Genomic DNA, 26,228 nt, shown 5'->3' on the forward strand with positions numbered 1-26,228 from the left:
GAAATGTATAAATGACAAACTACACCAATGTGTGTGCATGCACACACACACACACACACACACACACACACACATCATGCAAATACCTAGATGTCCATGAAAGGAGATTTTTTGTTTGAGACCTGATCTGAACTGAAATTTCTTGATCCATGACAAATTTGGTTGGGAAATCTATTCCAGGTGACAGGACCAATATATCGAAAGGCGCGATGTCACTGTGAAACTTTTTCATGAAGTAGGGTACAAAGGACACGCGAGTCAGCAGATGACTGCAGTAAGCGTGACTGGTCTGTGCAGTTGTGAGTGGTACACAGGCTTGTCATGTTGAACTGCCGCTCTGATTAATGCAAAATAAACTGTGTGGTCAATGCAGTTATGTCTGGTACAAAGGCGTGTCATGTAATATTATTATTTTGAGCAACACAAAACAAAAAAAAACAACCTGTGAATATGTATAAGAGGCTCAATGAGTAGTGTGTCATATGATGATGGTGATGGTGGTGGTGGTGGTGGTGTGTGTGTGTGTGTGTGTACATACATTTGAGTGTGTGAGAGAACGAGTGCCAAGCTATCATGTTTTTTTCAGGGGGGTGGCTGGGGTGGGGGTTGTTTTGTTTTTACTGGTGATACACAAAACAGACAACTGATTGAGCTAAAAACCTAATTCACTGGCCAAAAATCCAATTCCTTGTTTTTGCTGCTGCTGTCAAACTAACAATAAAAAAATCAATAAACAAAAATACAATAAAATGACTTAAAAAAACATAGGCCATACAAGGTACACTACTGCTTCCTGAAATGACCATGTATAAATATAAACCCACAACCAAACGAGAACCAAAACTTGGCAAAGTGTTGTCCTGCGGACAGGATCATGTAATCACAACAACTGACTGACCTTGATGGTGAGAAGCTGCAGTTCTTGAGGTGTGACAGACGTGCTGGTAGACTCTAGCATCAGACTGGACTCATAGCACCTGCAGTACAAATCCATTCTTTCACAGCAACTGTCAGAAACGGTCTGTTGCCGCATCCACTAGTGGGTCAGGCTTCATACATTTTTTTGTTTGTTTGTTTTTTCCACAAAATTCAAAAACTTTTTAAAGAAACCACCAAAAACCAAATTTTCTAAAACTATTATGTCTGGAACGGCACGGTATCTTGAAATGTCGACAATGCCCTTGCATGAATTCTCATCTGGTACATGGATGAAAGAAGTGACTTTGGCTGGAAAAATCCTTTGAGGATCAGGGTGTATTCTTCTTTGCTTCATTATTATCATAATTTGGTTTCAGTAATATGGAGCCAAACTTACAAATTTCTTACAAACCTGGTTCATGTTTTTATGACTTTTAAGATCTTAAGAATGGCACCCTTACTTCTTTTTTTCCTTTTTTTTTTTTTTTTTTTAACAAATCCATTGCCTCCGGCACTGATCAGACATCTTCTGTACTGTCTATAATCTCTATATCACCCACTCATTTGTTGCAACCTCTATTCACTCTGAAACATATTCTCTCTCTACAACCACTCTTCACTCAGAAACTTTCTCTCTCCCCTATTTAACACATTTATGCACATACACAGGGCCTGTGTACACATAACTAAAATGCATGAAGGGTCTATGTTAAATAATTTTGTATTTCAAACAGTTATTTATCTGTCTTTTACTCAAGGTAAATTATCAGATCCCTTGTCCCCCCAGACCAAATTTTTGTTATCATTTTGTTTCTTGTTTTTCTCTTCTTTTTTATACATACTTCCTCATAATCAGTTTCTCAGCTATCACGAAGGGCACAGCCCAAGAAGGGAAAATAAAAGAGAGGGATTTGGCTGGGGTGGAGAGGGAAGGTTACAAGTCCCCAGGGCAACAGTCACCACAGCCGTGTGTATGTAGCCACCTACCTGTTGATGAGGGACATGAAGGCAGTGTCGATGGAGACAGCCTCCTGGGTTCGGGTCCTCCAGGCCTCAAAGTGCAACACACCCTGACAGATGTTCACCACTTCCGACACCAGCCGACTCTCCTCCTGTCACAAAGCGTGTGCGTGTGTTTATGTAAGTCTGTGCCTGCCTATGTGTGCATATGTGTTAGGGTAGCTGTTAGATACACATGTATGTTAAAATGTATGTATGCAGCATGTTGTGTGTGTGTGTGTGTGTGTGTGTGTGTGTGTGTGTGTGTGTGCGTGTGTGTAGTCACATTTTGGTGTGTGTATGTAACATAGATATGATGTATTATGTTAACAAAAGCGTTTTTGTAAAGCACCTAGAGCAGATTTCTGGATAGTGTGCTATATAAGTATCCATTATTATTATTATTATTATTAAAGCAACACTCATGCTGTTGTCAGTGTGCACTGTGCAAGTCAACCATTGAGTCCTCCCCGAAACGTTTACGATAAAAAAGATATGATGATCCCCTCTCTCTCTCTCTCTCTCTCTCTCACACACACACACACACACACACACACACACACACACACACACCACCACCACCACCCAACATGTACAAAGCATAAAATAAATAGCCAACAATTTTTCACAACATGATTACAAGTAAAAATAGCTCACAACATATACATATACTAAGCTTTGTACTTCCATGGTATACTGTAAATGTGTTCTACTTTGTCCCTGTTACCCTAACTCACCACTCAAAAAGAAATGTTTTTTCTAAAATTACATTTCTTTGTCTCCACATAGGCAGGTATCAGTTTGCACAGGCTAGGAATCAGACCCCTGCCAGTCTGCACAAGTGGGTCACGGCAAAGTATGGATGGTAAATGGCTGCATACCTTCCAGACCCAAAATTAGGAATCCTGTTGGGGAGTGGGTTCAGGAGTGCGGCGTGACATGAATCGATAAATGAAAACTGTTCCCTATACTGTGAAGTAAAGTACTGATAAACTTTTTTTTTTCCCCTGATTTGCTGCCCACACCACATCGACTTTCACTGCTTTCCAGTTGAAAAATGTGGAACGGTGTACAGACCCAGTAAGCTGGTTCAGTTTCTCATGTTTTTTTTTAATTTCAAAATTCGGAAAAAATATGCAGGGAATCTTAATTTCGGAATCAGTGCTATAATGTGGAAAATTTCTGAAAATTAGGAATGGTTGGCAGCTATGTAAATAGGCTTAATGATTTTGATTCACACAGTCCAACAGACCTCCATGAGACTAGCTCTGGCAGTGCTGGCATCCTGGAAGTTCTGCATGGTGGTGTTGAGGGAGGGGTTGGCACCTGCAGCCCACCGCAGTCGCTGGGTCACGTGACCCTCCAGGTTGACGTAGCGCTCCTGGCAGCTGGTGATCTGCCCTTCCTGGGCTGACAGCGATGACAGCATCTGCAATGTACCAGAAATAACACCATTTAATTTTGTGTGTGTGTGTATTTAAAAGTAGAGTTTTAACTAAGTCTCTTAAAATCTCCATTATCCCACACAGTTACTGGCTGGTTTTTTGTTGTTTGTTTGTTTTTCTTAGCAAGACAAAATGGATAAACAGGGTTACTAAGATTACAAAGATGGAAAAAAGAACAAAATAAACACAAAAACAACTAATAAATGAACTGTCAGCAACCTTCATGTGTCAAATACAACATATAACTAATAAATGTTGTATCAATATGTGACCCTTTTACCCCACTCATTTCTCAATAATGCACACATACGTTAAAATTTTTTTAAATAAAATGCCTCAAAGTATCAGCATGAAGAAAGTTACGACAAAACCACCCATTACAACTGAATATTCTTTGCCTTCTATCAAACTGAACTCTTTAATTTCAAATTCACAAAGAATGACACTCCCGAAAACTGAGTATGGCTGCCTACATGGCGGAGTAAAAATGGTCATACACGTAAAATCCCACTCATGTACATACGAGTGAACGTGGGAGTTGCAGCCCACGAACGCAGAAGAAGAAGAGGAAGAAGAAATTCACAAAGTTTCTAGCAGACACTTGAACACAGCAGCCCACTACAACACACAACAGCTGTGGGGACTGGCGTTACCTTTTTGATGTGAGTCATGAGGGCGGGTCACGACCCTTTTACCCCACTCATTTCTCAAGAATTTCAAATTCACAAAGTTTCTTGCAGACACTTGAACACAGACAGCCCACTGCAACACACTACAGCTGTGGGGACTGGCGTTACCTTTTTAATGTGGGCCATGAGAGCAGGCCGTGACTGGAGAGAGGCGCTGCTAGAGTTGTTGCGTTGCCCTCCACCGGTCACAATGTCCTCGTGCTGCCACTGGAAACAGGTCAGCAGTCCCTGCCACCGCTGGCAGCTGCCCTTCAGCAGGGACACCCCCACCTCCATCCGCCTGCAAGGGTTCGAGTCCAGCCAGTTACCAGACCACCTGGTTACCTCTGAGGCTTTCTACCTCAACATGTACTGCAGGATATTCACTTTCTTTAGAATTACATTTACTAGAGTTTTAGCTCAGTCTGTTCTGAAAGATGCCTGTCTTATTCATCTACCTGTTAACACCATGGATCTAACTCAGCGTATAAGTCTTTCTTTTTCATGTCTTACAAAGGTCGATTCATCAAAAGTATGCACCCAACATGCTGTTTTGCTCAGAAACCAGACATCTGAATAATTTTTACTTTCCTTTTCTGGGGAGGAGAGGTCATTTTACAAAAATGAAACAAGACACACCAACATCATCAAGAAACCTTATACATAACAAGACAAAACTCATACAACCATTTACAGATGTTTTAGGGTCATTTTTTTTCTTGCACCAAGCTAAGAGTATTCAAAGCCATTGCTGCATTCAAGACAATCACGCCCTACATTTTACGAGAGGAAAGACGAAGACAGTTCAGTTCAGTTCAGTTACTCAAGGAGGCATCACCGCATTTGGACAAATCCATATACGCTACACCACATCTGCAAAGCAGATGCCTGACCAGCAGTGTAACCCAACGCTCTTAGTCAGGCCTTGAGGGACGAAGACAACAAACGGGGACAGCCCCCACTCACTTCCCAAGGTCCAGTTTCCTCCAGGCCAGATCCTGGGCGGAGGTGAGGGTGGTGGCCTGGGTGAGGTGGGGGTGGAGGAAGTGCCCGGCCCGCAGATTGTTCTCCACGGCCTTCTTGCACATGTCCTCCAGAGGCACCTTGGCCAGGGCCCCCACATCCTTCAGGGCCACCTCAGACTCCACGCTCAGCCCCAGGGTCTCCACCAGCACGCACATCATGCAGCCCAGCAGCTGGGATGGGAAGCCAATCATCTGCAACACCACCAACAAACCCAGTTATATTGCTTTTCTGAGAAAAAAGATACACTGAGAAGAAAGACAGTTTGAGGAATGCTGGCACATCTACCTTCCTATCATTATTTTCTTTTTACTTTGTCCACTATAGTCCTTGCTGTGTACATTATTTATCCTTACCTGCTCCCTTGTTGCTACCATGAAGGTGGTAAACAATGTGTGTTTATCTACAATGTGTGTTTAACAACAGTCAAGGCACTTTTAAGTACAGTAAAACTTACTTTTCATCCATTCAATGTGGAATGTGTGGGGGTGGGCAAGGGGGGGTGTCGTTGATAGGGAAGCATGAGAGAGAAGTGGAACATAGGATCAGGGAAAGGAAAGTGAAAATACACTTCTCCATAAAACACTTTTGTTGATGATGATGATGACAATCATGTGCGTGTTTAACTTTTCCTTGTTTGTTTTAACTTCTCTTTTGTTACGCTTTGTTTGTTTGAAAGTATGTACTTGTATAAGGCAAATGTTAAAAAATGTTCATCAACAAAAAAACAAAACAAAAAACACTCAAACAAACCATACTGTTCCTTCCCCAGCCACAAAGCTCACATGGAGAACTTCCCTGACATCTGTGAAAGCAAGAGGAAGTCAGACAAATAACAAAGAGAAACCTGGCAATCTTTGCTGTGCACTGAACTGCAACGTGCCAATCTTATGGCAACCACATATATTTCAGTTTCATCATATTCACAAAGCAGAGTGGTGGCCTAGTGGTAACACATCTGCCTAGGAAATGAGAGAATCTGAACGTATGGGATCAAACACCACACTCGCCAGTATTTTCTTCCACTCCCCTAGACCTTGAGTGGTCGTCTGGACACTAGTCATTCGGGTGAGATGATAAACAGAGGTCCCATGTGCAGCAATTTGTGTATGTAAAATAATCCATGGCAACAAAAAGGTTGTGCCTGGACAAATTCTGTAGTAAAATCCACTTCGATAGGAAAACAAATACAGTTGTGGAGAGAAAAAATGTATATATATAGTTGGAGCTGGACTGTGGCAACATGCTCTCCACAAGGAGAGCAGCTCGAATTCACAGAGAAATCTGTTGTGACAAAAAACATAACACAATACAATGCACAATACCATTCCATGACCCATGTTTGCAAAAGTTGCAAAAGCAGTACTGCTGCAGTTGCTGCTTTACTGGAGCAGCAGGTTTCGTTGGGTTCGACAATCTCAACTCTCCTTTCAAAGCTAGCAACATTTCTCAACATCAACACTGTTCTCCACAGCAGCAGAAGCTGTAAGATCAGTATGAGTACTCACCTGTTTGCGGACAAACTCAGCAATGAATTTCTTGATAGGTTTGGCCATCTGCTCGTCATCGTACACAGCCCCTCCATTCAGGCCTGTGGAAAAGTCACAGACTCATCTTTTATCTGCTAATAAAGTCATCGGTTTCCAGATGATCCCCTCTATCAGTGCCTCTGCCCCTTCCCTAAAACCATGCACACTGATCAACTGATTTTTTTGTTTTTTTTTTAAATGCTGGTGGCAGGCAAATATAAACATGTCCCTCTTGCTAAAACATTGTCCACAGAAACTTGTTAATTATAAGCAAAATCATGTCTTTATATTTCACGAATGGAAGCAATTTTATATCCCCAATCAACTGTCTGAAATGCCTTGCTAAAACCAAATCGGAGGTGACAGTAAAGATTTGACACACACACAAAAAAACAACAACCAAACTTAATTTCAAAGCAGAGTGGTATATATAATTTTTTTTTTTTTTAATTAAACTAAATTTTAAAAAACCTCAAGATTTTTACAGCAAGGAGGACCAACAGGTTGCAAGGAGGCGTGCTCAGTGTTGCATGGGTCAGAGTAACCTATTTTTGTTATACTGAAAAATAGTTTCTGGGTTGGGTCCTGGAGCAGCTTTATCATCACGGAAAAAAAAAAAAGCTAAAGAAATGATTTCCAAAAGAAAAAAAAATGCCCAAGGAGAAATCTGTACAACACAGATGGACTCCTACCCAGGGTGCATGGACTGACCTTGCAGGGCTGCAGCCAGCTGGGTGACCATGTGGAAGAACTCCTGCATGGCCTGCAGTCGCTTCAGGAAGAACAGCAGGGACAGCAGGCTGCGGGTGTCCGATGACCAGGGGGACAGCTGTGCACACATCACCATCACAGCACTGTCCTTTCCTCCTCCATCACTATTTATATTAATTCATTCATTGTTCTGCAAGTGTGGTGCATGCCCTGAATGTGCTTCAGTCTTGTGTAACACGTTGTGTGGTGTGTAACCATTGAATGTGCTTCAGTCTTGTGTAATATGCAGAGGTGTATTTATCTACTGCTCTGCAAGTGTGGTGCATCCACTAAATGTGTTTCAGTCTTGTGAAATGTGCTATGGTGTGTTTGTTTATTGTTTTGATCCACTCAATGTTTCAGTCTTGTGTCATGTCCTGTGGTGTGTTTATTCATTGCCTTGTCAGTGTGGTGTATCCACAGAAGTGGTGTGTTTATTTATTGCTTTGCAAGTGTGGTGCAAGTTCTGAACGAGTTTAAGTCTTGTGCAATATGCAGGGGTGTGCAAGGATGAGCAAATGACCAACACCATGACAATTTCCTATGTTCTTAAACACTGGTCTGATAAAATCTTTTTTTCTCTTTGTATGGAACAAACACCATTGAAGAAAAACTTCAGCCTATCACACCGACGCACGCTTTAAGTCATTAGTGACATTTAAAAGTCTTGAGTTTGTTTTTTGTTTTTTTCAGTCTTTTCTCACCCACCCTTTTATGCATAACATTCGAGACTGACTTAAGAGTTTAACTCAAATAAAAATGTGAGTTAAATCAAGCACTTATGATGGCCGATAAATTGAGTTACTGCAAGCGCTTAATGATGACTGATGATGGTACCTGCAGAGCACGGGCCTCCCTCACAGCATCCACCTTTCCCCAGGCGTCAGGGATGTGGATGGTGGAGACGCAGGACAGCAGCTGATTGAACTCACTGTCCAGGCGGGTGAACAGGCCATCAAACCCCATCAGCAACATCTGCCCAGGACTCAGGTCGCTGTGACCCCCTTCCTGTTAACACAGCCACTGGTTATAGCAAGCTTCTGTGTTCCCTTCAGGTAAACAAGTCTGTGTAAGCTTCCCCAGAATGAGCACTCTCAAGCACTTTCACAAACACTAACAACTTGTGCACACACATCTAATTTTGCTTTGACGTGGATGTTTTACACAGCCAAGCCCTCCTATCTGGTCCATTTCTGGTGTCTGTTCATCAAAACAAGAACAATATTGATAATAACGAATCATTCTTATATAGTGCATAATTTTGAGTACTGCAACTCAATATTTTGTACACACTCCACTCTCATAATCCATGCTCCAACACCACACAAAATCAATAACAATCATCCACACACACACACACACAATCTACAACACAGCTAAGGTAATGCTTTTCAAAATAAATATGATTTCAAATCCGCACACACTAAGTTCAGATGTTACAGAGGAGAAATGGTCATATTCAATAAGGAGAGAATGTCCAGACCTGAGCCATGTCCTGAGAGGGCTGGTGCAGTCCCTGCAACAGCTGGTTGAAAGCTGTCTGCATCTGCTGTACTTTGTTCAGCACATCCTTGTTGCTGCCCTGAACACACAATCAGGGAGCACACTGAAACAAACTAACTAAAAAACTAGCACTGCATTTCAGACTTTCAAGCGCTCATTTTCTGTTCTGTTATCCTCACATACTTGCAGCTCTGTGCAAAACAATGTGTTATAAAAATCACAAAACACATCACTGTTATTTCATATCTTGATTCTATTACCTAATGTAAAAAGGATATAGTTATCTAAACAGACTATCATGACACCACGAAACAGGCTCTATATCAAAGTAAAAATATCCATTAAAAAAAAAAAAAAATCCAGAAAATCCAGTGCAGAACTTTAGGTCACAGAATGCAATACTCTCTGAGATTTCAGTGCAATGCAACAGTCAAAGAATATGGAATTGTACAGAATGTGACCCTAACTATCACACAAAATCAAGCATACTCAATGTGACCCTATCCATGACATGAACACTTCTGACCCACAACCACCCCCGCACAATGTAGCTCTCCAGTCTGACCCTGACCTGAATGCCCATGATGACGTTTCTGTGCATCACCTCCAGCTGAGCCACCAGGGATTCCAAGGGCTGAGCACTCTCCCCAACCAGGCTCTCCAGCTGTGAAAGTGCCGACAGGATGCTCGGCTCCTGTGACTGCATCAACTTGAGGGCCTCAGGCAGTATGATGGACCTGAAGTTCATGTGCAGATCCTGCCAACAGAGCCATTCCTCATGTGTCAACACAAGACTTGAGTAAAATTATACCCCAATGTGTCAACTGACAGATCATAACTGAATGACTTGAAACTGACAGACTCTAAAATGTGTCAACACATGGTAACTCCATGACCTGACAAGTGTGTCAAAATGTAATGATGGTCACACATATTTAACCTTATTTCAGCTGGCAGACACTGCTGCCTCCACTTCTAAAATCTATTCGCACAACAGTTTAGACGATTCTCCCAAAGGTAGCAAGACGTTAAGGAAACCAGAATGTATGTCTGTGTAATATTGGCAAGCAAACTAGCTATCAACAAATGCCTTTTCTACACATTTACTTACTGAATGACATTTGACCAACAACAGAGTGCTGAACTGTTCTTATAAACCTGGAGTGAGATTGACAGACTTCTTTCTTTTCTTTTTTAAATTATCATCCCAACAGACTTTGTTCCACAGCCGCCAAGTTTCTCAAGTGCCTTTCCCTCACCTGAATGGCCACGTAGACAGTGTAGGTGGCACACAGTGCTGCGTGCAGCTCTCTGAACTGATCAATGCTGCTAACCTGCACACACATCAACAGGCATGTAGAAATACAGAACAGACATGCTTCCTTGTCCAACTCAGCACTACCCATCACCCCACTCTTCTCACATACACAAACACACTCACAAGCACATCACAAACTTCGTCCAGTCTGTCTTTTAAGGGCACAAGTCCTTAATTATTTATGTAAGTATAATGTCTGCTAGAGATGTTGCAGATATGTAATAAATAATAACCTGTGATACTGATAACCTGCCATGTTGCCTTTAAAATTAAAGCATCACACAATCGTAAACCACGAAGCTTTCTGCCAACCTGTCTATCATCTGTGAATCGCAACAGCGACTTCTGATACAAGAGAAACAAGGGGAGTCCTTTTGTATGTTTAACAGAGACCAACGAGGATAGACAGAAGAGGAAAAATGCAAACCAGTGATTGTGCACATCACTCACGGTGGTGTTTCTCTCCAGGGTGTTGAGGAAATGGTTGACGTTGCCGCTGATACTGCTCAGCTCTTCCAGGAACCAGTCCCCGTCACGGGACGTCAGGTCCATCAGTCGCTCTCCTGCAGCTGTGACACACAGTCACCACCACCGTCAGGTGCCTTCATTACTCCTTCTCAGGATTCATACAGGTTTTTAATCATAAAATCAAAACTTTTTTTTCTGTAATGCAAAAAGTTAGCTATCGTGTTGGGAACCAGGATCAAAAGCAAGGAAGTCTGAGTGCTGCTTTACGCCCCTTGAATGAACTGTCTGCTTTGTGAATGGGAACAGCAATTTGAGTTGGAACGATTCCTTTCAGGATGGATTTTTTCCCTTGATCACTGTTTGAATTTTAATTCAAATTCAGGTGCATCATTTAGCTGCTCTGCTTTATTAATCACTAATAGAAAACAATGGGTTCTTGTTTTGTTTTTTCTTATTTCCCTGGAAAAAGAGCCAAAATTAAAATATTTTCTAGTCTAAAAACAACATTTTTGGTCCAAAGACAGAATCTACCTAGCCTCAAAACTGTCCCAAGAACAATGATGGGCACACACCCAAGCTGTTTTGATGGGATCAAAGCTACAAGGAAGTTATGAACAAGGGAAAAACGGCCACTAACCAGAAGAAGCAGACTCCATCAGAAGGTAGCGCTTGCTGAGCGAAGACAAGGCACTGACCACAAATCCAATCAGACTCCTCTCTCCTGCAGGTCCAGACTCTGCACAATCAAACTGACTAATAAGAACAACATGGCAAAATAGCAGTCAAACACCTTGAAACTAATTCAAACAACATCAGTTCAGTTTTACATCTATAACTCAAGTTCAGTGCTTGAGGAAGTTTAATTTCATAAAATAATTTTAACGCTTTTTGTGAAATAATACGGTAAACCTTTAGTTTTAACATAAGATGTTGACCATTGGGCGAACTATTGAGCACTTTTTTTCCTTCATTATCATCAAGTATAAATCATGGGTCTACCATAAACACAAATTATAATGTTCTTTACAAAAAATGCTAAATATTGAACACCAATTATACATTCAATACAAAAAATGCTAAGAGGATGAATACAGACAATGGAACACTGACACGTGAAAACCAAAGGAGACAGACACATGAAATAATGAGACACTGATGTATATACAAAAACAGACAGAAACACACACAAGAAAACAATGAGACACTGACACGTGAAAACAGACAAGCACACACACACAGACACACACACACACACACAGACATAGACACAGACACACACACAGGTGTGCAGGGTGGCGACTGACCTAGCAGGAAGGTGTGAATGGGGGCCTCTGCCTCATGCAGAGCCATCTCCAGAGAGCTGACGGAACTGGACAGGTCCTCCCTCCCTCCCCTCTCCAGCAGCTGTGAACACCAAATGGGGTTGATTTACGAACAGAGGATAGACACAGACTTTATTTGACTACTAATATTTCTGAATACTGTGAAATAAATATTCAGAAATTCAAAAACTTTACAGGAATTCTTGTCATTGTAGCATGGTGCTGGAGACACAAGTCAAACAAAGAGTGAACATTGCTAACAAGAACAGTCTGACACTGAAACTCAACAATCCAGTGTTGCTCAGTCATAGACACCTAGCACAAACCTCTTACAGGTTTGGCTGTCACGAGGCATAACAACTGAATCAAGTAAAAAATAAAAATAAAAAAAACAATTAAAAAAAATATATATATAAAAATTAAAAAACCACATACATCAAGCACCAAAAAGACAGGAAAGGGAGGTACAGGCCGAGCAAGAAGAAGAAAATTAAACAATGTTTAAAAGTCTGGAAGGCAAGACAGAAGCCAACACCTGACAGGCTTGTCTAGCTGCGATTGGCAAAAAGAATGACAATTCAGTGCTGAAAGAAAGGGAATGGTGCTGAATGGCTTAGCTGCCAACCGGCTTGATGAAAGTGTCTAAGTACTGCATATGTAGCTTTTATTTTTCCCCACCGGAGAAAACAGATAGGCCTAGTTTGCACCAGTCTGACATTGTAAGCACTGTTTACGACACCAAAAAGAAGTTTATCACTTACTTTGATCAGCTTGGCATTGGTGTCGGTGATGATGGATTCCAGGCGTGACTCGGTGACCAGCACCAGCTGGCTGCGGGAGGTCTGAGACACCTGAGGGCCGTAGGCCTCCTGGAACCTGGAGGTGATCTCCTCACACCTGTCATAACAATCACAGCTGTGTGAGTCACAGTATTGTATGTAACATGGCACAGGGGATCACACAAACACTCCTCACATGGTCACACCTGTTACATATCACATGCAACATGGCATTGGGGATCACACAAACACTCCTCACACCTGTCTCAGTATCACAGGTTACATGGAACAGGGGATCACACAAACACTCCTCACACCTGTCTCAGTATCACAGGTAACATGGAACAGGGGATCACACAAACACTCCTCACACCTGTCTCAGTATCACAGGTAACATGGAACAGGGGATCACACAAACACTCCTCACACCTGTCTCAGTATCACAGGTTACATGGAACAGGGGATCACACAAACACTCCTCACACCTGTCTCAGTATCACAGGTTACATGGAACAGGGGATCACACAAACACTCCTCACACCTGTCTCAGTATCACAGGTAACATGGAACAGGGGATCACACAAACACTCCTCACACCTGTCTCAGTATCACAGGTAACATGGAACAGGGGATCACACAAACACTCCTCACACCTGTCTCAGTATCACAGGTTACATGGAACAGGGGATCACACAAACACTCCTCACACCTGTCTCAGTATCACAGGTTACATGGAACAGGGGATCACACAAACACTCCTCACACCTGTCTCAGTATCACAGGTAACATGGAACAGGGGATCACACAAACACTCCTCACACCTGTCTCAGTATCACAGGTAACATGGAACAGGGGATCACACAAACACTCCTCACACCTGTCACAGTCCCACAGGTTACATGGAACAGGGGATCACACAAACACCCCTCACACCTGTCTCAGTATCACAGGTTACATGGAACAGAGGATCACACAAACACTCCTCACACCTGTCACAGTCCCACAGGTAACACTGAACAGGGGATCACACAAACACTCCTCACACCTGTCAGTCCCACAGGTAACACTGAACAGGGGATCACACTCCTCACACCTGGGTCAATGTATGTCTTGATCTGAATCAGTTAACTGGGGAATGGCTAAAATCATCACACCTATAACAAGGTGAACTTCTCGTTTCAATAGGAGACATGAAATAAAGCATAACTTCGCTATTTACCCCTCTCATGATGCAGCATTCTGATTTCAAATGAAAGTTGAAAACATAAGCAGTGATTTAAATGAAATCCCCATTAATCACCTATATCATGCAAGGTAATATTCCACAGATAATTCCCACACAACAGAAACAGCAATAACACTGGTCCCAACAAGAGATCCCCTGGCACTGTGATATTCTGAATCAATGTATCTCTAGATTATAGGGAAGTGGATTGTTACAAACCGGGCACATAAAATTTCATCTGTTCATCTCTCCAGATAATAGATCATGTTTCTATTTAAAAAAAAATTTTTTTAAAGAAGTGGGAGATAGCAACACTTGCAGGACACAATATGACAGAAACATCTGAGAAAATAAACAAATTTTTAGCACCAACATGGAGAAGAACAAAAAAAAAGGCGGTCAATATATCAGGGACTTACTTTGTACTGGAGAAATTGCTGATCAGCTCCTGAAGGTACCCAAGGAACTGGAAGGCTCGATTGTTGTTGGCAAAGGCTGTCCCAAACTGGGAAAACATTTTCATATCAAAATTTATTTTAATAAGCAAACAAGTGTTCTGTAACAATAGAATTTTAAACTCTGAATCTCACAACTTGTAAACTCAGTCAAGTAATTTTATAGCTCTTGTTTTCCATTCTGCAATTTCACAAAAGCACAGGGTGGAGTTTACTTTATTATATAGCTATTCCCAGTACAATCCTTTCATTATAAGTTCGGTTATATTAGAGATATATATATATATCTTCAACTCACTATCTGACAGAAAATAGTACTTTCAAATCAGAAGTCAAAATGAATAAATAATTTTAAAATCCAACAAAAAGGTATAGCTGGCTGCTAACTATGTGTATATAATTTTTAGTACAATTGAGGAAACAAAAATCTGGAAAAAAACAACAAAGAAATGATGACACAGAACATTCCAAACCTCACTCACACACCAAACACCACACACCACACCACACCACACACACACCTCATCACACACAACCACACCACACCACACACACACCTCAGCACACACAACCACACCACACCACACACACACCTCAGCACACCACACACACACACTACCTGAGAGACGATGGCACTATAGCTGCGCAGTACTTCCACAGTAGATGACAGCAGTGTTCGTCGCTGTTTCAGCAGACTGCTCAACTCTCCTTCCAGCTGTTCACACTGAACGCACAATACTTAGGCCATGAATATAAGCTGTTTATCTTTTTATTTATTATTGTTGATTATAGCCAATCCCACTTTTTTTTCTTCTTTTTTTTCTATTTTACAGAGGATTAAAAATGCAACAATCTCAGTACAAACATGTGGGGATGCTACTCATTCTGAAAGAGACTCAACATCCCGAAAAGGGGGTAGGTGTGGGGGTTGTGGAGGGGTGTGGGTGTGTACAAGCAAATTAAAATCACAAATAATGAAAACAGTGACTGAGTAAGGAGGTCCTGAATAACACATATCTAACACCAGAGATGGAACCAAGAGTTTCTGGTGTTTCTTGTTTGTTTTTTCCTTTTGCTTATTCAGAGAAAAATATAATTAATGATCACCATCGTCATGATAAATGGAACCAGTGTTTAAAGACAAAGTCAACGACGCTCAAGTAAAACATAACAAAAAGCACTGAACACTGTTAAAGCCATTTCCGCCTCCAGCTCATAAGGGCAAAAGATATATAAAAAAAGGAGGGATCACTTAAAATGGCCTGCCTCACTCTCACAATTTCCTTTTTATTTCAAACTGTTGAGCTGTAAAGCTTTTTTGGGGGAAAAAAACAAAAAAACAACACTATGAAAAGTTCTCTCCACACTTATCACCAACAGATTGTTTGTCTTTTCTTTGATTTTCTTATGTGAATAGCAGAGACAAAGATTTTCTATGTTTAAAATAGAAAAGGTCCCCCCCCCCATCCTCCACCCCCCCCCCCCCCCCACCCCCCCTCAAAGATGTGCACCCAACCTGTGTGACGTGTTTGGACTGTCCAGCCCCCTGCAGGAAATCGATGGCCGCAGTGAAGCTGGCTGGTCCCATGTCGTGAGGCTTGGACACTTCTGCCAGCAGCGTCTGCAACGACGTCCCCTGCACGGATTCCACTGCAGCCTGCAACACACAACAGCCTCTTAAGACTCTGTTGGGAGCCTACAACACACAACAGCCTTTTACACTCTGTTGGAGCCTACAACAAACAACAGCTTTATTGGACTATGTTGGAGCCTACAACACACAACAGCCTTTTACACTCTGTTGGAGCCTACAACAAACAGCAGATTTATTGGACTATGTTGGAGCCTACAACACAAAACAGCCTTTTTAGCTGATTAAACCTACAACACACAACAGCCTTTTTGGACTCTGTTGGAGATTACAACACATGATAGCCTTTTTGGACTCTGTTGGAGCCTACACTTTATCTATCGTGACAGACGAGGGATCAAAACCAGAAATACTGTCAAGAATTGCCCAGACCACAGCCGCAATGACCAAGCTCAAACCCATCTGGAGAAACAGAAAAATCGCCATCAGTTCCAAAATCAGACTGATGCGCTCTCTGGTCATGTCAATCTTTTTATATGCATGTGAATCATGGACCCTCACAGCGGACTTAGAGAGAAGAATAAGAGCTGTAGAAATGAGGTGCTTCCGAAGACTCTTAGGCATCTCATACAAAGACCGCATCACAAATGAAGAAGTCAAGAGACGCATCCGCAATGAAATCGGGCCCTATACTGACCTTCAAACACTCGCCAGACAACAAAAACTGAAGAGGTTTGGTCATGTCACACGCTCCTCTGGTCTTGCTAAAACAATCTTACAAGGCACAGTGAGGGGAGGAAGAAGAAGAGGCAGACAAAGGAAGAGATGGGAGGACAACATTCGAGAGTGGACAGGCATGGAGCTGAGAGACACCCTGAGAGCGGCCGAGAGACTCGAGGACTGGAGAAAGGTGGTTGACAAAGCTTCGAAGGCGCCCCAAAGGATTCGGAATCTGAGGGATCGGTGACGGTCACAGAGCCTACAACACACAACAGCCTGTTTAGACTGTTGGAGCCTACCACACACAACAGCCTTTTTAGATGATTAAACCTACAACACACAACAGCCTTTTTGGACTCTGTTGGAGCCTATAACACACAACAGCCTTTTTGGACTCTGTTGGAGCCTATAACACACTACAGCCATATGGACTGTTGAAGCCTACAACACACAACAGTCTTTTTTTTTTTCTTTTTTTTTTAGACAATGTTGCAGGTTACAACAGACAACAGCCTTTTTAGACTCTGTTGTAAGTTACAACACATAACAGCATTTTCAGACTCTGTTGGAATCTCCAGCCCACAACACAGAACAAGCTTTTTTTAAGACTTGTTTGAAATTGTAGTGGTCATTAAGTTTTTAAAATAAAATGGTAGAAGTGTTCCAGTAAGTGATTTTGGAAGTTCAAGTTTCAGAAGAGGTACTTTTTACTTATGTAAATGTCTTTTGTTGTTTCAAGGAAAATTATTAAATGACTAAAGAATGCACATTGCCAGCTGCTATTCTGCTCGTAAAAACAGCCATATAAGTAATTGTATTCAAGTTTTGTTTCAGAGGGACAATACTGAGACATCATCATTTGGAGTTAATGAACATAACTTTAAAGGAACTAGTTTTAAAGCATATTTGTAAAATCTACTTAGAGGTTGTAGGGGGAGAGTGAGAGAGAGAAGAGAATGAGATGGGGGGGGAGAGAGAGAGAGGGTGAGGGAAGAGAAAGAGTCATGACTTTGCATGTGTCAGATTAAGGTAGGGTGGAGAGGGTGTGTGTGTGTGTGTGTGTGTGTGTGTGTGTGTGTGTGTGTGTGCGTGTGTGCAGACACATTTCTGTGTGTGTTTTTTGGTATGTGTGTGTGCATGCATGTGTGCACACATTCTGGTATGTGAAGAGAACAAGCCACAAATACATCAGGCTGTCTGTTTTAACAGTTTCCAGACTTGTTCCAGTGCTGCAGTCAGGATGCACACTGGGGCTTCAGAACAACATGCAAGGAATTGCCATCAACACTGTGGCCATTTTTCAAACCATCCAGATATGTACTAGCTTCACAACCCACCAAGAACCACCTTGTTAATGTTTGCATACAGTGACAATGTTGAGCCTCAAGTGACAAGCTCATCACACGGTGCCTGGATGTGATTAGCACACGCTAATCAACTTGATCTGACCCCAGAGCACTACCATTACTTCTCCCTTGAAGACCAGTCATCTTGCTCAGATTCCCCACAGGGTAACCAAAGGAAATAATACTGGTGTCTAATTTCTTCTGATCACATCCAGCAAGCGTGGCAGCTGACTGCTTACACAGCATCCAATGTGCTGAATACTTGCTTGTCAGCCTTTTTTGTACAAATTGATTAACATGCCTGTGGGGGTGGGGGGGGGGGGGCAGGGAGGAGACTTTTGGGGAAATTATCTACTCATGTTTTTGCTGTGCAGAAATACAAGGTGTATTCTTAGTGTCTTGAGGCATACTGCTTTTCTTTCCTGTTAGTCTGCCTGGAAGGAGGGGGAGGGAGAGAGGGAGAGAGAGAGAGAGAGAGAGAGTGTGTGTGTGTGTGTGTGTTACTGTTTTACTCCCATCATCATTACTGCAATGACAACAGTTGCAGCACAAAAAAACACAACCAAAATGGTGTAAGACGTCTGAGACAAGAGGCACTGCAATGAGGGCTATTGTTCAGCAAGAAACTGCCAAAAGACAAATTTCACAAAACCAGTGTGGCAGGCGGAGGTTATGGCAGTGGATTATAAGAAATTTCTTATTGCAACCAGGAGCTCCGCCAATGGAAAGGTAAAGGAAGGGTGTTAAGAGTGGGGATCTGTAGTATGTCTTCAAGCAAAAAACATAAATTAAATCTGCTCACTGCTTTTCTGGCAGCAATTTGCAATTGACAGGAGGGGAAAATGAAAAATAAAAGTCTGAGGGCATGATTACCCCAAAATATTTTACATGCAGATTAAAATGTGTGTGTGTGTGTGTGTGTGAGGAAAGTTTTCTTCAACTAAAAAGGAATGTGTATCTGACAATGAGTAGAGTAGGCCTGACGCTCACAATGCTCCTATGACTTCATGCTCAGTGTAGTTCACTGAGATAACACTGATAGTCACTTGAATTGCACCAAGAAAGACAGGACAAACTGGTTTTTCTAACACTGTCTTACTGGTATTCAGATGGTACCCTGAGACAGGCTTCTATTCTCCTCTTAGCCCAATTTTCTCACAATCCTGTGCTTCCTCACACATTCAGAGAAAGCACTGGGGGCAGCTCCAAGCTTTATTTCACTTTGTGAGTATGCATGGAATTGTGGCAAAGCAAGGTCATTCCCCAGGTACACTTTCTCTCAATCACAAGAAAGTGTGGGGGGTGCCTCCACACACTTTGCAATGTATAAGAAAACATGGGAAGTCCCCCTTATTTTCATTAATATCATTTCCTTTGTCATCGGGGATGGTTTCTCGCCTTTACATAACACAAATCTTAGAGAAAAATGAAAGACAGAAAGAGGGAGACAACAACAATAATAATCATGACAATGATGATGGCATTAGTGAAGATGTGGGCGAACATCTTCTCTAGTTGTTGCAGATCAAATGAGCAAGCAGTGGCTCCCATTTGTTTCTGGCAAAATTACCATCTTTTCATATTTTGTCTGCATTAATGGATGCTTCTCCAGCTTCATTTTCACTTTCAACTTTCTAGTCTAGTTCAGGAAAAACACAGCATGCTCTTATAAGCAGACAGGTACTTGGTGTTAAGTGGACAGAAAATGTTGTAATGAATACTTTTAACATGATCAACATGCCATCATCAGAGATTCTGGGACCTTTCCTTCTCTTCCAAGCCCTCCCATACAGGCTTGGTATACCATTAGGATCTTTAAAGACAGGCTGGATGCAGAAAATAATACACACAGAACTTCTTGTTCCCATCATAACAGCCTCAATCTATTTCATGATGGATTTTACTCCAGGGTCATTCTGGGCTAGCCTTGAATGCCCCCCCCCCCCCCCCCCCCCCCCATCCCCGAAGGACGAAGGTGGCAACACAGAACAGGGTGCTAGACAGAGAACAAAAACAAAACAACAAAGACAACAACACAGTAAAGGATAACAGAGAACAAAAACAAAGACATAGTTAGCAACACAGACATAGTTAGCAACACAGAACAGGTTGCTAAACAGAGAACAAAAACAAAACCAAGACAAAGACAGCAACACAGTAAAGCCAAGGATACTAGACAGAACAAAAACAAAACAACAAAGACAAAGATAGCAACACAGTAAAGGATACTAGACAGAGAACAAAAACAAAACAACAAAGACAAAGATACTGAACACTGAACACTTTAATGTCAATAGCTTTACAGCCCTAATGACATGGGGGTTCATAATACAAATAACAACATGCATCAATAGTAATAATATTGATGAAAACCAAAACCAAAACGAAATCAATCAATCTGTGCAACAAAGTGCAGTTCGACCATCCATTCAAAGTAATGGCATGTAGAGAGAAATAAAAACAAAAACATATATAAATGTATAACATAATATTTTCCATATGAGAGTGACAACACAGATTTCACTTTTCACAATGAGCAACACCTGATACTATTTTATTATTGTTGAGTTTTTTTCGTCGCATGTTATTCGCTTCTGCAATATATTTTGCAAGTGACTGTAGTGAAGTTTCCTGATTTAAATTAAGCACTCCAAAAATATCTTCATACTTTGCTGAATTTGTTTTAAATACAACACATTTTTCTCGAATATCGTCATAAGCTTTACAACTAAACAAAAAATGTAACTCATCCTCCCTTGAATGCCCGCACATCGGACAAGGGGAGAGTAACGAGGGCTCAGTCTGAAACCACTTTTCATAAGCATTCAAACCAATCGTTCTCGTTCTAAATCTGGCGAGACTTGTTCGGTGCCACTTGTTTGTCACAACTGTGATATATTTTTCTGTTTGAAATATACTTTTAAAACTATAAAACCATCTATATTTCTCAGTGCTTTCCATTTTACCGTGCCAATTCTGTTTATATGAAGCAATTAGCCTATCTTTGAATTCTGAAACAAATCCTTCTACACATCCAACTCCCTGACACATCCACACAATCCCAAATCCATTTACAGTTAATGTCTTCTTTACAAAATATACCCAGTTTTCCTTCCCTCTCTCATGTTCATTTACTAACATTTCATACGCCTGCTTACATAATCTCGATGTGGGTAGCCTTATTAATTTTAACCAATATTTTATACATTTCACACATGATTTAATGTATAATGGGTATCTACCACTTTCTCCATATAATACAGTATTTGAAGCATGTAATGGAACATTTAAAAAACGTTTAATAGCTAATGTATGTACTTTTTCTAAATCTTTGTTATCAGAAAGTCCCCAAATTTCGGCACTGTATGTTAAAGATAGCAACACAGTAAAGGATACTAGACAGAGAACAAAAACAAAACAACAAAGACAAAGATAGCAACACAGAACAGGTTGCTAGACAGAAAACAAAAACAAAACAACAAAGACAAAGATAGCAACACAGAACAGGTTGCTAGACAGAAAACAAAAACAAAACAACAAAGACAAAGATAGCAACACAGTAACGGATACTAGACAGAGAACAAAAACAAAACAAAGACATAGTTAGCAACACAGAAGAGGGTGCTAGACAGAGAACAAAAACAAAACCAAGACAAAGACAGCAATACAGAACAGGGTACTAGGCAGAGAACAAAAACAAAACAAAACAACAAAGACAACAACACAGTAAAGGATAACAGAGAACAAAAACAAAACAAAGACATAGTTAGCAACACAGAACAGGTTGCTAAACAGAGAACAAAAACAAAACCAAGACAAAGACAGCAACACAGTAAAGGATACTAGACAGAACAAAAACAAAACAACAAAGACAAAGATAGCAACACAGTAAAGGATACTAGACAGAGAACAAAAACAAAACAACAAAGACAAAGATAGCAACACAGTAAAGGATACTAGACAGAGAACAAAAACAAAACAAAGACATAGTTAGCAACACAGAAGAGGGTGCCAGACAGAGAACAAAAACAAAACCAAGACAAAGACAGCAACACAGAACAGGGTGCCAGACAGAGGACAAAAACAAAACAACAAACTACAACGACAAAGACAGCAACACAGACAAGGATACAAGACACAGAACGAAAACCAAATAACAGAGACAAAGATGACACCACAGAAGAGGACGCTGAACAAGGAACAAAACCAACGCTGAAGGGAAAAGGAGAACACCCCAACCCAGCCAACTGACAGCCTCTGCCCTTTTCTCCCCACTCACCTTATGCAGCTGGTGCCAGTGGCTGAACTCGGCCATCTTCTCCTCCACAGCCTTCATCACCTCCTCCCTTGTCTCCTGCAGTAAGGAGTAGTCGCAGTACCTGTCAACCCCACACAGTGTTTGTGTCAGCAGCACGTTCACCCACCCAGTCAGCTCTTCGGGGCTTTTACAGTTTTAGCTGGCGTACTTACTTCTTTGCAAGCCAAACAAAGACTACAACAATGCTGGACAGATGTATAGTCAAAAGTATGGGACATGGAAAATCCCCCCCCCCCCCCACCCCAAAAGGCAGGGGGGTTTCTATCTTCTTCTTTTTTTCCATTTTCTTATTTCTTTGGAATATTCCTTTTTCCATTTTACCTTAAAAAATGTTTTCTTGCCTGCACTGTTTCATCCAACATCTATCCAGTCATAAGAAGCTGGCACCGTCACATTGAAGTTTATAAAACATCTTTTATGCCCAAAGTTTGGCAATTTTAGCAGATACTTAAAAAAAAAAAAGTGTGTGTGTGTATATGTGTGTGTGTGTGTGTGTAAGAAACCTGCAATAGATAATTACTTTCAGAATATGTCATGCGGTGACATTTTAGAAGACAGTCAAACAACAGAAGACATTTCCACACTGATATAACCAGCCTTGGAGTACAACAAATCTTTCGGCTGTCAACAAACAGACAGGTGCGATAGCTGAATGGTCAGCGCACTGGATTCTAGACTGAGTTTCATGAATTTGGTCAACATTTTAAGCACACCTGGTGGGTTAGGGTTCGAGATTTTTCCACTCTCCCAGGTCAACATATGTGCAGATCTGCTAGTGCCGGAACTCCCTTCATCAGTATACACTTGCAGAAGACTGAATACGCACATTCAAGATCCTGTAATATATGCCAGTGTTCGTTTCCTGTGTCATTCAATCAGGTTTCAGGCACACACACATACACACTCAGACAGACATGAACATTTTACATGCATGACCGTTTTATTACCCCCGCCACATAGGCAGCCATACTCCATTTTCGGGGGTGTGCATGCTGGTATGTTCTTGTTTCCATAACCCAACAAACACTGACATGGATTACATAACCCAACAAATGCTGACATGCATTACAGGATCTTTAATGTGCGTACTTTATCTTCTGCAAGCGTATACACATGAAGGGGGTTCAGGCACAAGCAGGTCTGCACCTGGGAAATCGGAAAAATCTCCACCCTTTACCCACCAGGCGCTGTTACTGAGATTTGAACCTGGGACCCTCAGATTAAAAGTCCAACACTTTAACCAATCAAGTGGGCTTACCTGTCACTGAGGGAGAAGAGGGCGTGGGAGGGGTCAGCAGCAGCCTCCACCAGCACAGCCCGCAGCTGGTGCAGAGAGTCCAGGGCCTGCTGACCACTGTCCAGCTCATCCACCGCACACACCCAGTGCTCCACACTTTTCTGCAGCTCCGGCACTGACCCCAGGATCTCCTCCCTGAAACACAACACACAGCAACACTCTATAGTAAAACTGGTGATGGCAAGAGACGGGGAAGGTGGAGGTGGAATGAGGGGGTGGGGGGGGTGACAGACAGACAGACAGACAGACAGAGACAGACAACCAGAGGGAGGTTAAGTGGCAAAGACGAGGGGTGGTGGAAGTCTTGCAAGCTATTTGAAGATGTTTTTCCTTCTTTTTTTCCCCTCATTGGAGTTGCAGAAAGCTGTGTGATTTGGATTCACTGAATTCATTCACACTAAAACCAGAATATGCACTGCTGATCCTGCAATTTCAAAACATTTTACTTTTCACATCCAAGACTTTACGAGCAAACACACATGCTGCTTTCCTCACAACTACTGACCACTTTTAAAGCAACCAATCCACATCAAATTATCTAAACGCCCACAAAATGTCTGCACTGATCACAATCTGAACGCCACACTTGAGCCTATTTTTGCCACATTTTGATCTTAAACAAAAATCAAATGAAAAATTAAAAAAAAAAAAAAAAGGGGGGGGGGGTGGGGGATGGAGGGATTGGCGGGGGCATGGGGGGCAGATGGGTAGCACAAAAGGCTCTCACTTGTTTTTGTTCCAGGCGTAGGACATCTCAGCACAGCGGATGGCGAACATACTGAGCGTGATCTCTCGCTCCATCTCTTTTTTGCTCTTGCCCGCATCCCCGCCGCCACCCACAGACACCATTTCACCCCCGTAGAAGGCTCCAGTGTAGCCGCCCTCGTTCCCCGTGGTCCAGTCCACCAGTGGGTCATAGACGAAGGCCTCCAGCAGCGTCAGCAGAGTTTCCCGCCCCTTGCGCATCGTCCGCAGCACATGCTCACTCGACAGTCGGAAGATTCCCTGAAGCGTGCACACACACACACACACACACAGCACACATCCTGGGTAACTGGTTGGCCAACTCACTTGTATACCTTACGCAGGAACATAAAATGTAATATTAAAAAATACATATTAAAAAAAGAAAAAGCGTTTAAAGTTAATTTCATCAATCAATGAATAATTCATGCCAGTGATAAAGAGTAAAATCTGTAGTTGTTACCAATGGTAAAGAACTGGGGAAATGAAGAAACATTTTGTAACAGTGAATGATAAATGACAAGACCGTTTCTGTTTCTTTGTTTCGTTGCTGAGACAACTGATGACAAGCAAAGAGAGGATGGGTGCAGACAGCCAGACACAGGAAGGAGTGAGACAGAGAGACAGAGACAAGAGACTTCTCTTCTTCTTCTGCGTTCACTCGTATGCACACGAGTGGGCTTTTACGTGTATGACCGTTTTTACCCCGCCATGTAGGCAGCCATACTCTGTTTTCAGGGGTGTGCATGCTGGGTATGTTCTTGTTTCCATAACCCACCGAACGCTGACATGAATTACAGGATCTTTAACGTGCGTATTTGATCTTCTGCTTGCATATACACACAAAGGGGGTTCAGGCACTAGCAGGTCTGCACATATGTTGACCTGGGAGATCGTAAAAATCTCCACCCTTTACCCACCAGGCGCCGTCACCGTGATTCGAACCCGGGACCCTCAGATTGACAGTCCAACGCTTTAACCACTCGGCTATTGCGCCCGTCAGAGACAAGAGACAAACAAAGACAAAAAAAATCAATTATCAATGAGAGATAGAATAAGACAGGGAGAGACAGACAGAGACCAACAGACAAAGTCATGAAAGAGACAGTGACAGAAGACAGTGACAGACGAGAACTAAAAGTGTCAGACAAACAGGGAGAGAAAAGCAGAGAAAGACAAAATAAGAGAGAGACTGAAAGAAATTTCAACCAATAAACCAGAAAGAGGGTATGTAGGCTGTTTAACTTTAAAGGCTGGTCAGTGGGGTGGGGTGAAGAACACACACACAGCAGGTAGGGTCAGAAAAGAGGCAACCACAAATCCTCATTAAAGATCTCAAACAGGCAAATGAAGTGGACAAGTATTTCTTTTAAAAAAACTATGGAATTCGACAAAGCTGTGCAGAAATGGGCATGATACAAATGCACTGTGCAGGACTAACTTTTGTCATATAATATAGAATCAATGTGTTGATGAATCTTTTATTGCTTTTCGCATATTCATTTGATGATTGGTTCAGAAGTTCAGAACAGTGTTCTATTTTCACTTCCCAATGTAAAAATTACATCTGAGTCTGTAAAACTCTGGAAATTAAAAAAAAAAAAAAAACCACAAAGAGAGAAGGTAGTGTCAGCAAACACGCTGGAGAGAACAGCAGGTGGGTGACAACATAGACAGTCAATCAGACGGCTGGTTCTAGACAGAATGACAGAAGAGATATAGAAAAGAAAAGCTCTTAAAACTTCCAAAACATAAAATGAATACAAGCTCTAAAAATTTCCAAAACATACAATGGATACAGCTGAGGAAT

General features: G+C 41.8%; 1 protein-coding gene across 1 annotated transcript in view; it reads right to left on the minus strand.

Moving 5' to 3' along the window:
• Positions 1-26,228, minus strand: part of LOC143292424 (serine/threonine-protein kinase SMG1-like) — a 102,276-nt gene that overhangs the window by 10,821 nt on the left and 65,227 nt on the right. The window contains exons 47-67 of the mRNA XM_076602692.1: positions 24,402-24,679; positions 23,636-23,809; positions 22,339-22,438; positions 15,919-16,059; positions 15,022-15,126; positions 14,367-14,452; positions 12,705-12,840; positions 11,926-12,025; positions 11,259-11,357; positions 10,604-10,722; positions 10,095-10,169; positions 9,407-9,592; positions 8,816-8,914; positions 8,170-8,340; positions 7,294-7,411; positions 6,562-6,644; positions 4,997-5,247; positions 4,160-4,331; positions 3,170-3,346; positions 1,906-2,030; positions 899-977 (exon numbers count right to left, since the gene is read on the minus strand). Coding sequence (XP_076458807.1) covers positions 899-977; positions 1,906-2,030; positions 3,170-3,346; positions 4,160-4,331; positions 4,997-5,247; positions 6,562-6,644; positions 7,294-7,411; positions 8,170-8,340; positions 8,816-8,914; positions 9,407-9,592; positions 10,095-10,169; positions 10,604-10,722; positions 11,259-11,357; positions 11,926-12,025; positions 12,705-12,840; positions 14,367-14,452; positions 15,022-15,126; positions 15,919-16,059; positions 22,339-22,438; positions 23,636-23,809; positions 24,402-24,679 — 2,874 coding nt within the window. The remainder of the gene's footprint in view (positions 1-898; positions 978-1,905; positions 2,031-3,169; positions 3,347-4,159; positions 4,332-4,996; positions 5,248-6,561; positions 6,645-7,293; positions 7,412-8,169; positions 8,341-8,815; positions 8,915-9,406; positions 9,593-10,094; positions 10,170-10,603; positions 10,723-11,258; positions 11,358-11,925; positions 12,026-12,704; positions 12,841-14,366; positions 14,453-15,021; positions 15,127-15,918; positions 16,060-22,338; positions 22,439-23,635; positions 23,810-24,401; positions 24,680-26,228) is intronic.

Source organism: Babylonia areolata, chromosome 18 (genome assembly GCF_041734735.1).
Source record: "Babylonia areolata isolate BAREFJ2019XMU chromosome 18, ASM4173473v1, whole genome shotgun sequence".
NCBI lineage: Eukaryota > Metazoa > Mollusca > Gastropoda > Neogastropoda > Buccinidae > Babylonia > Babylonia areolata.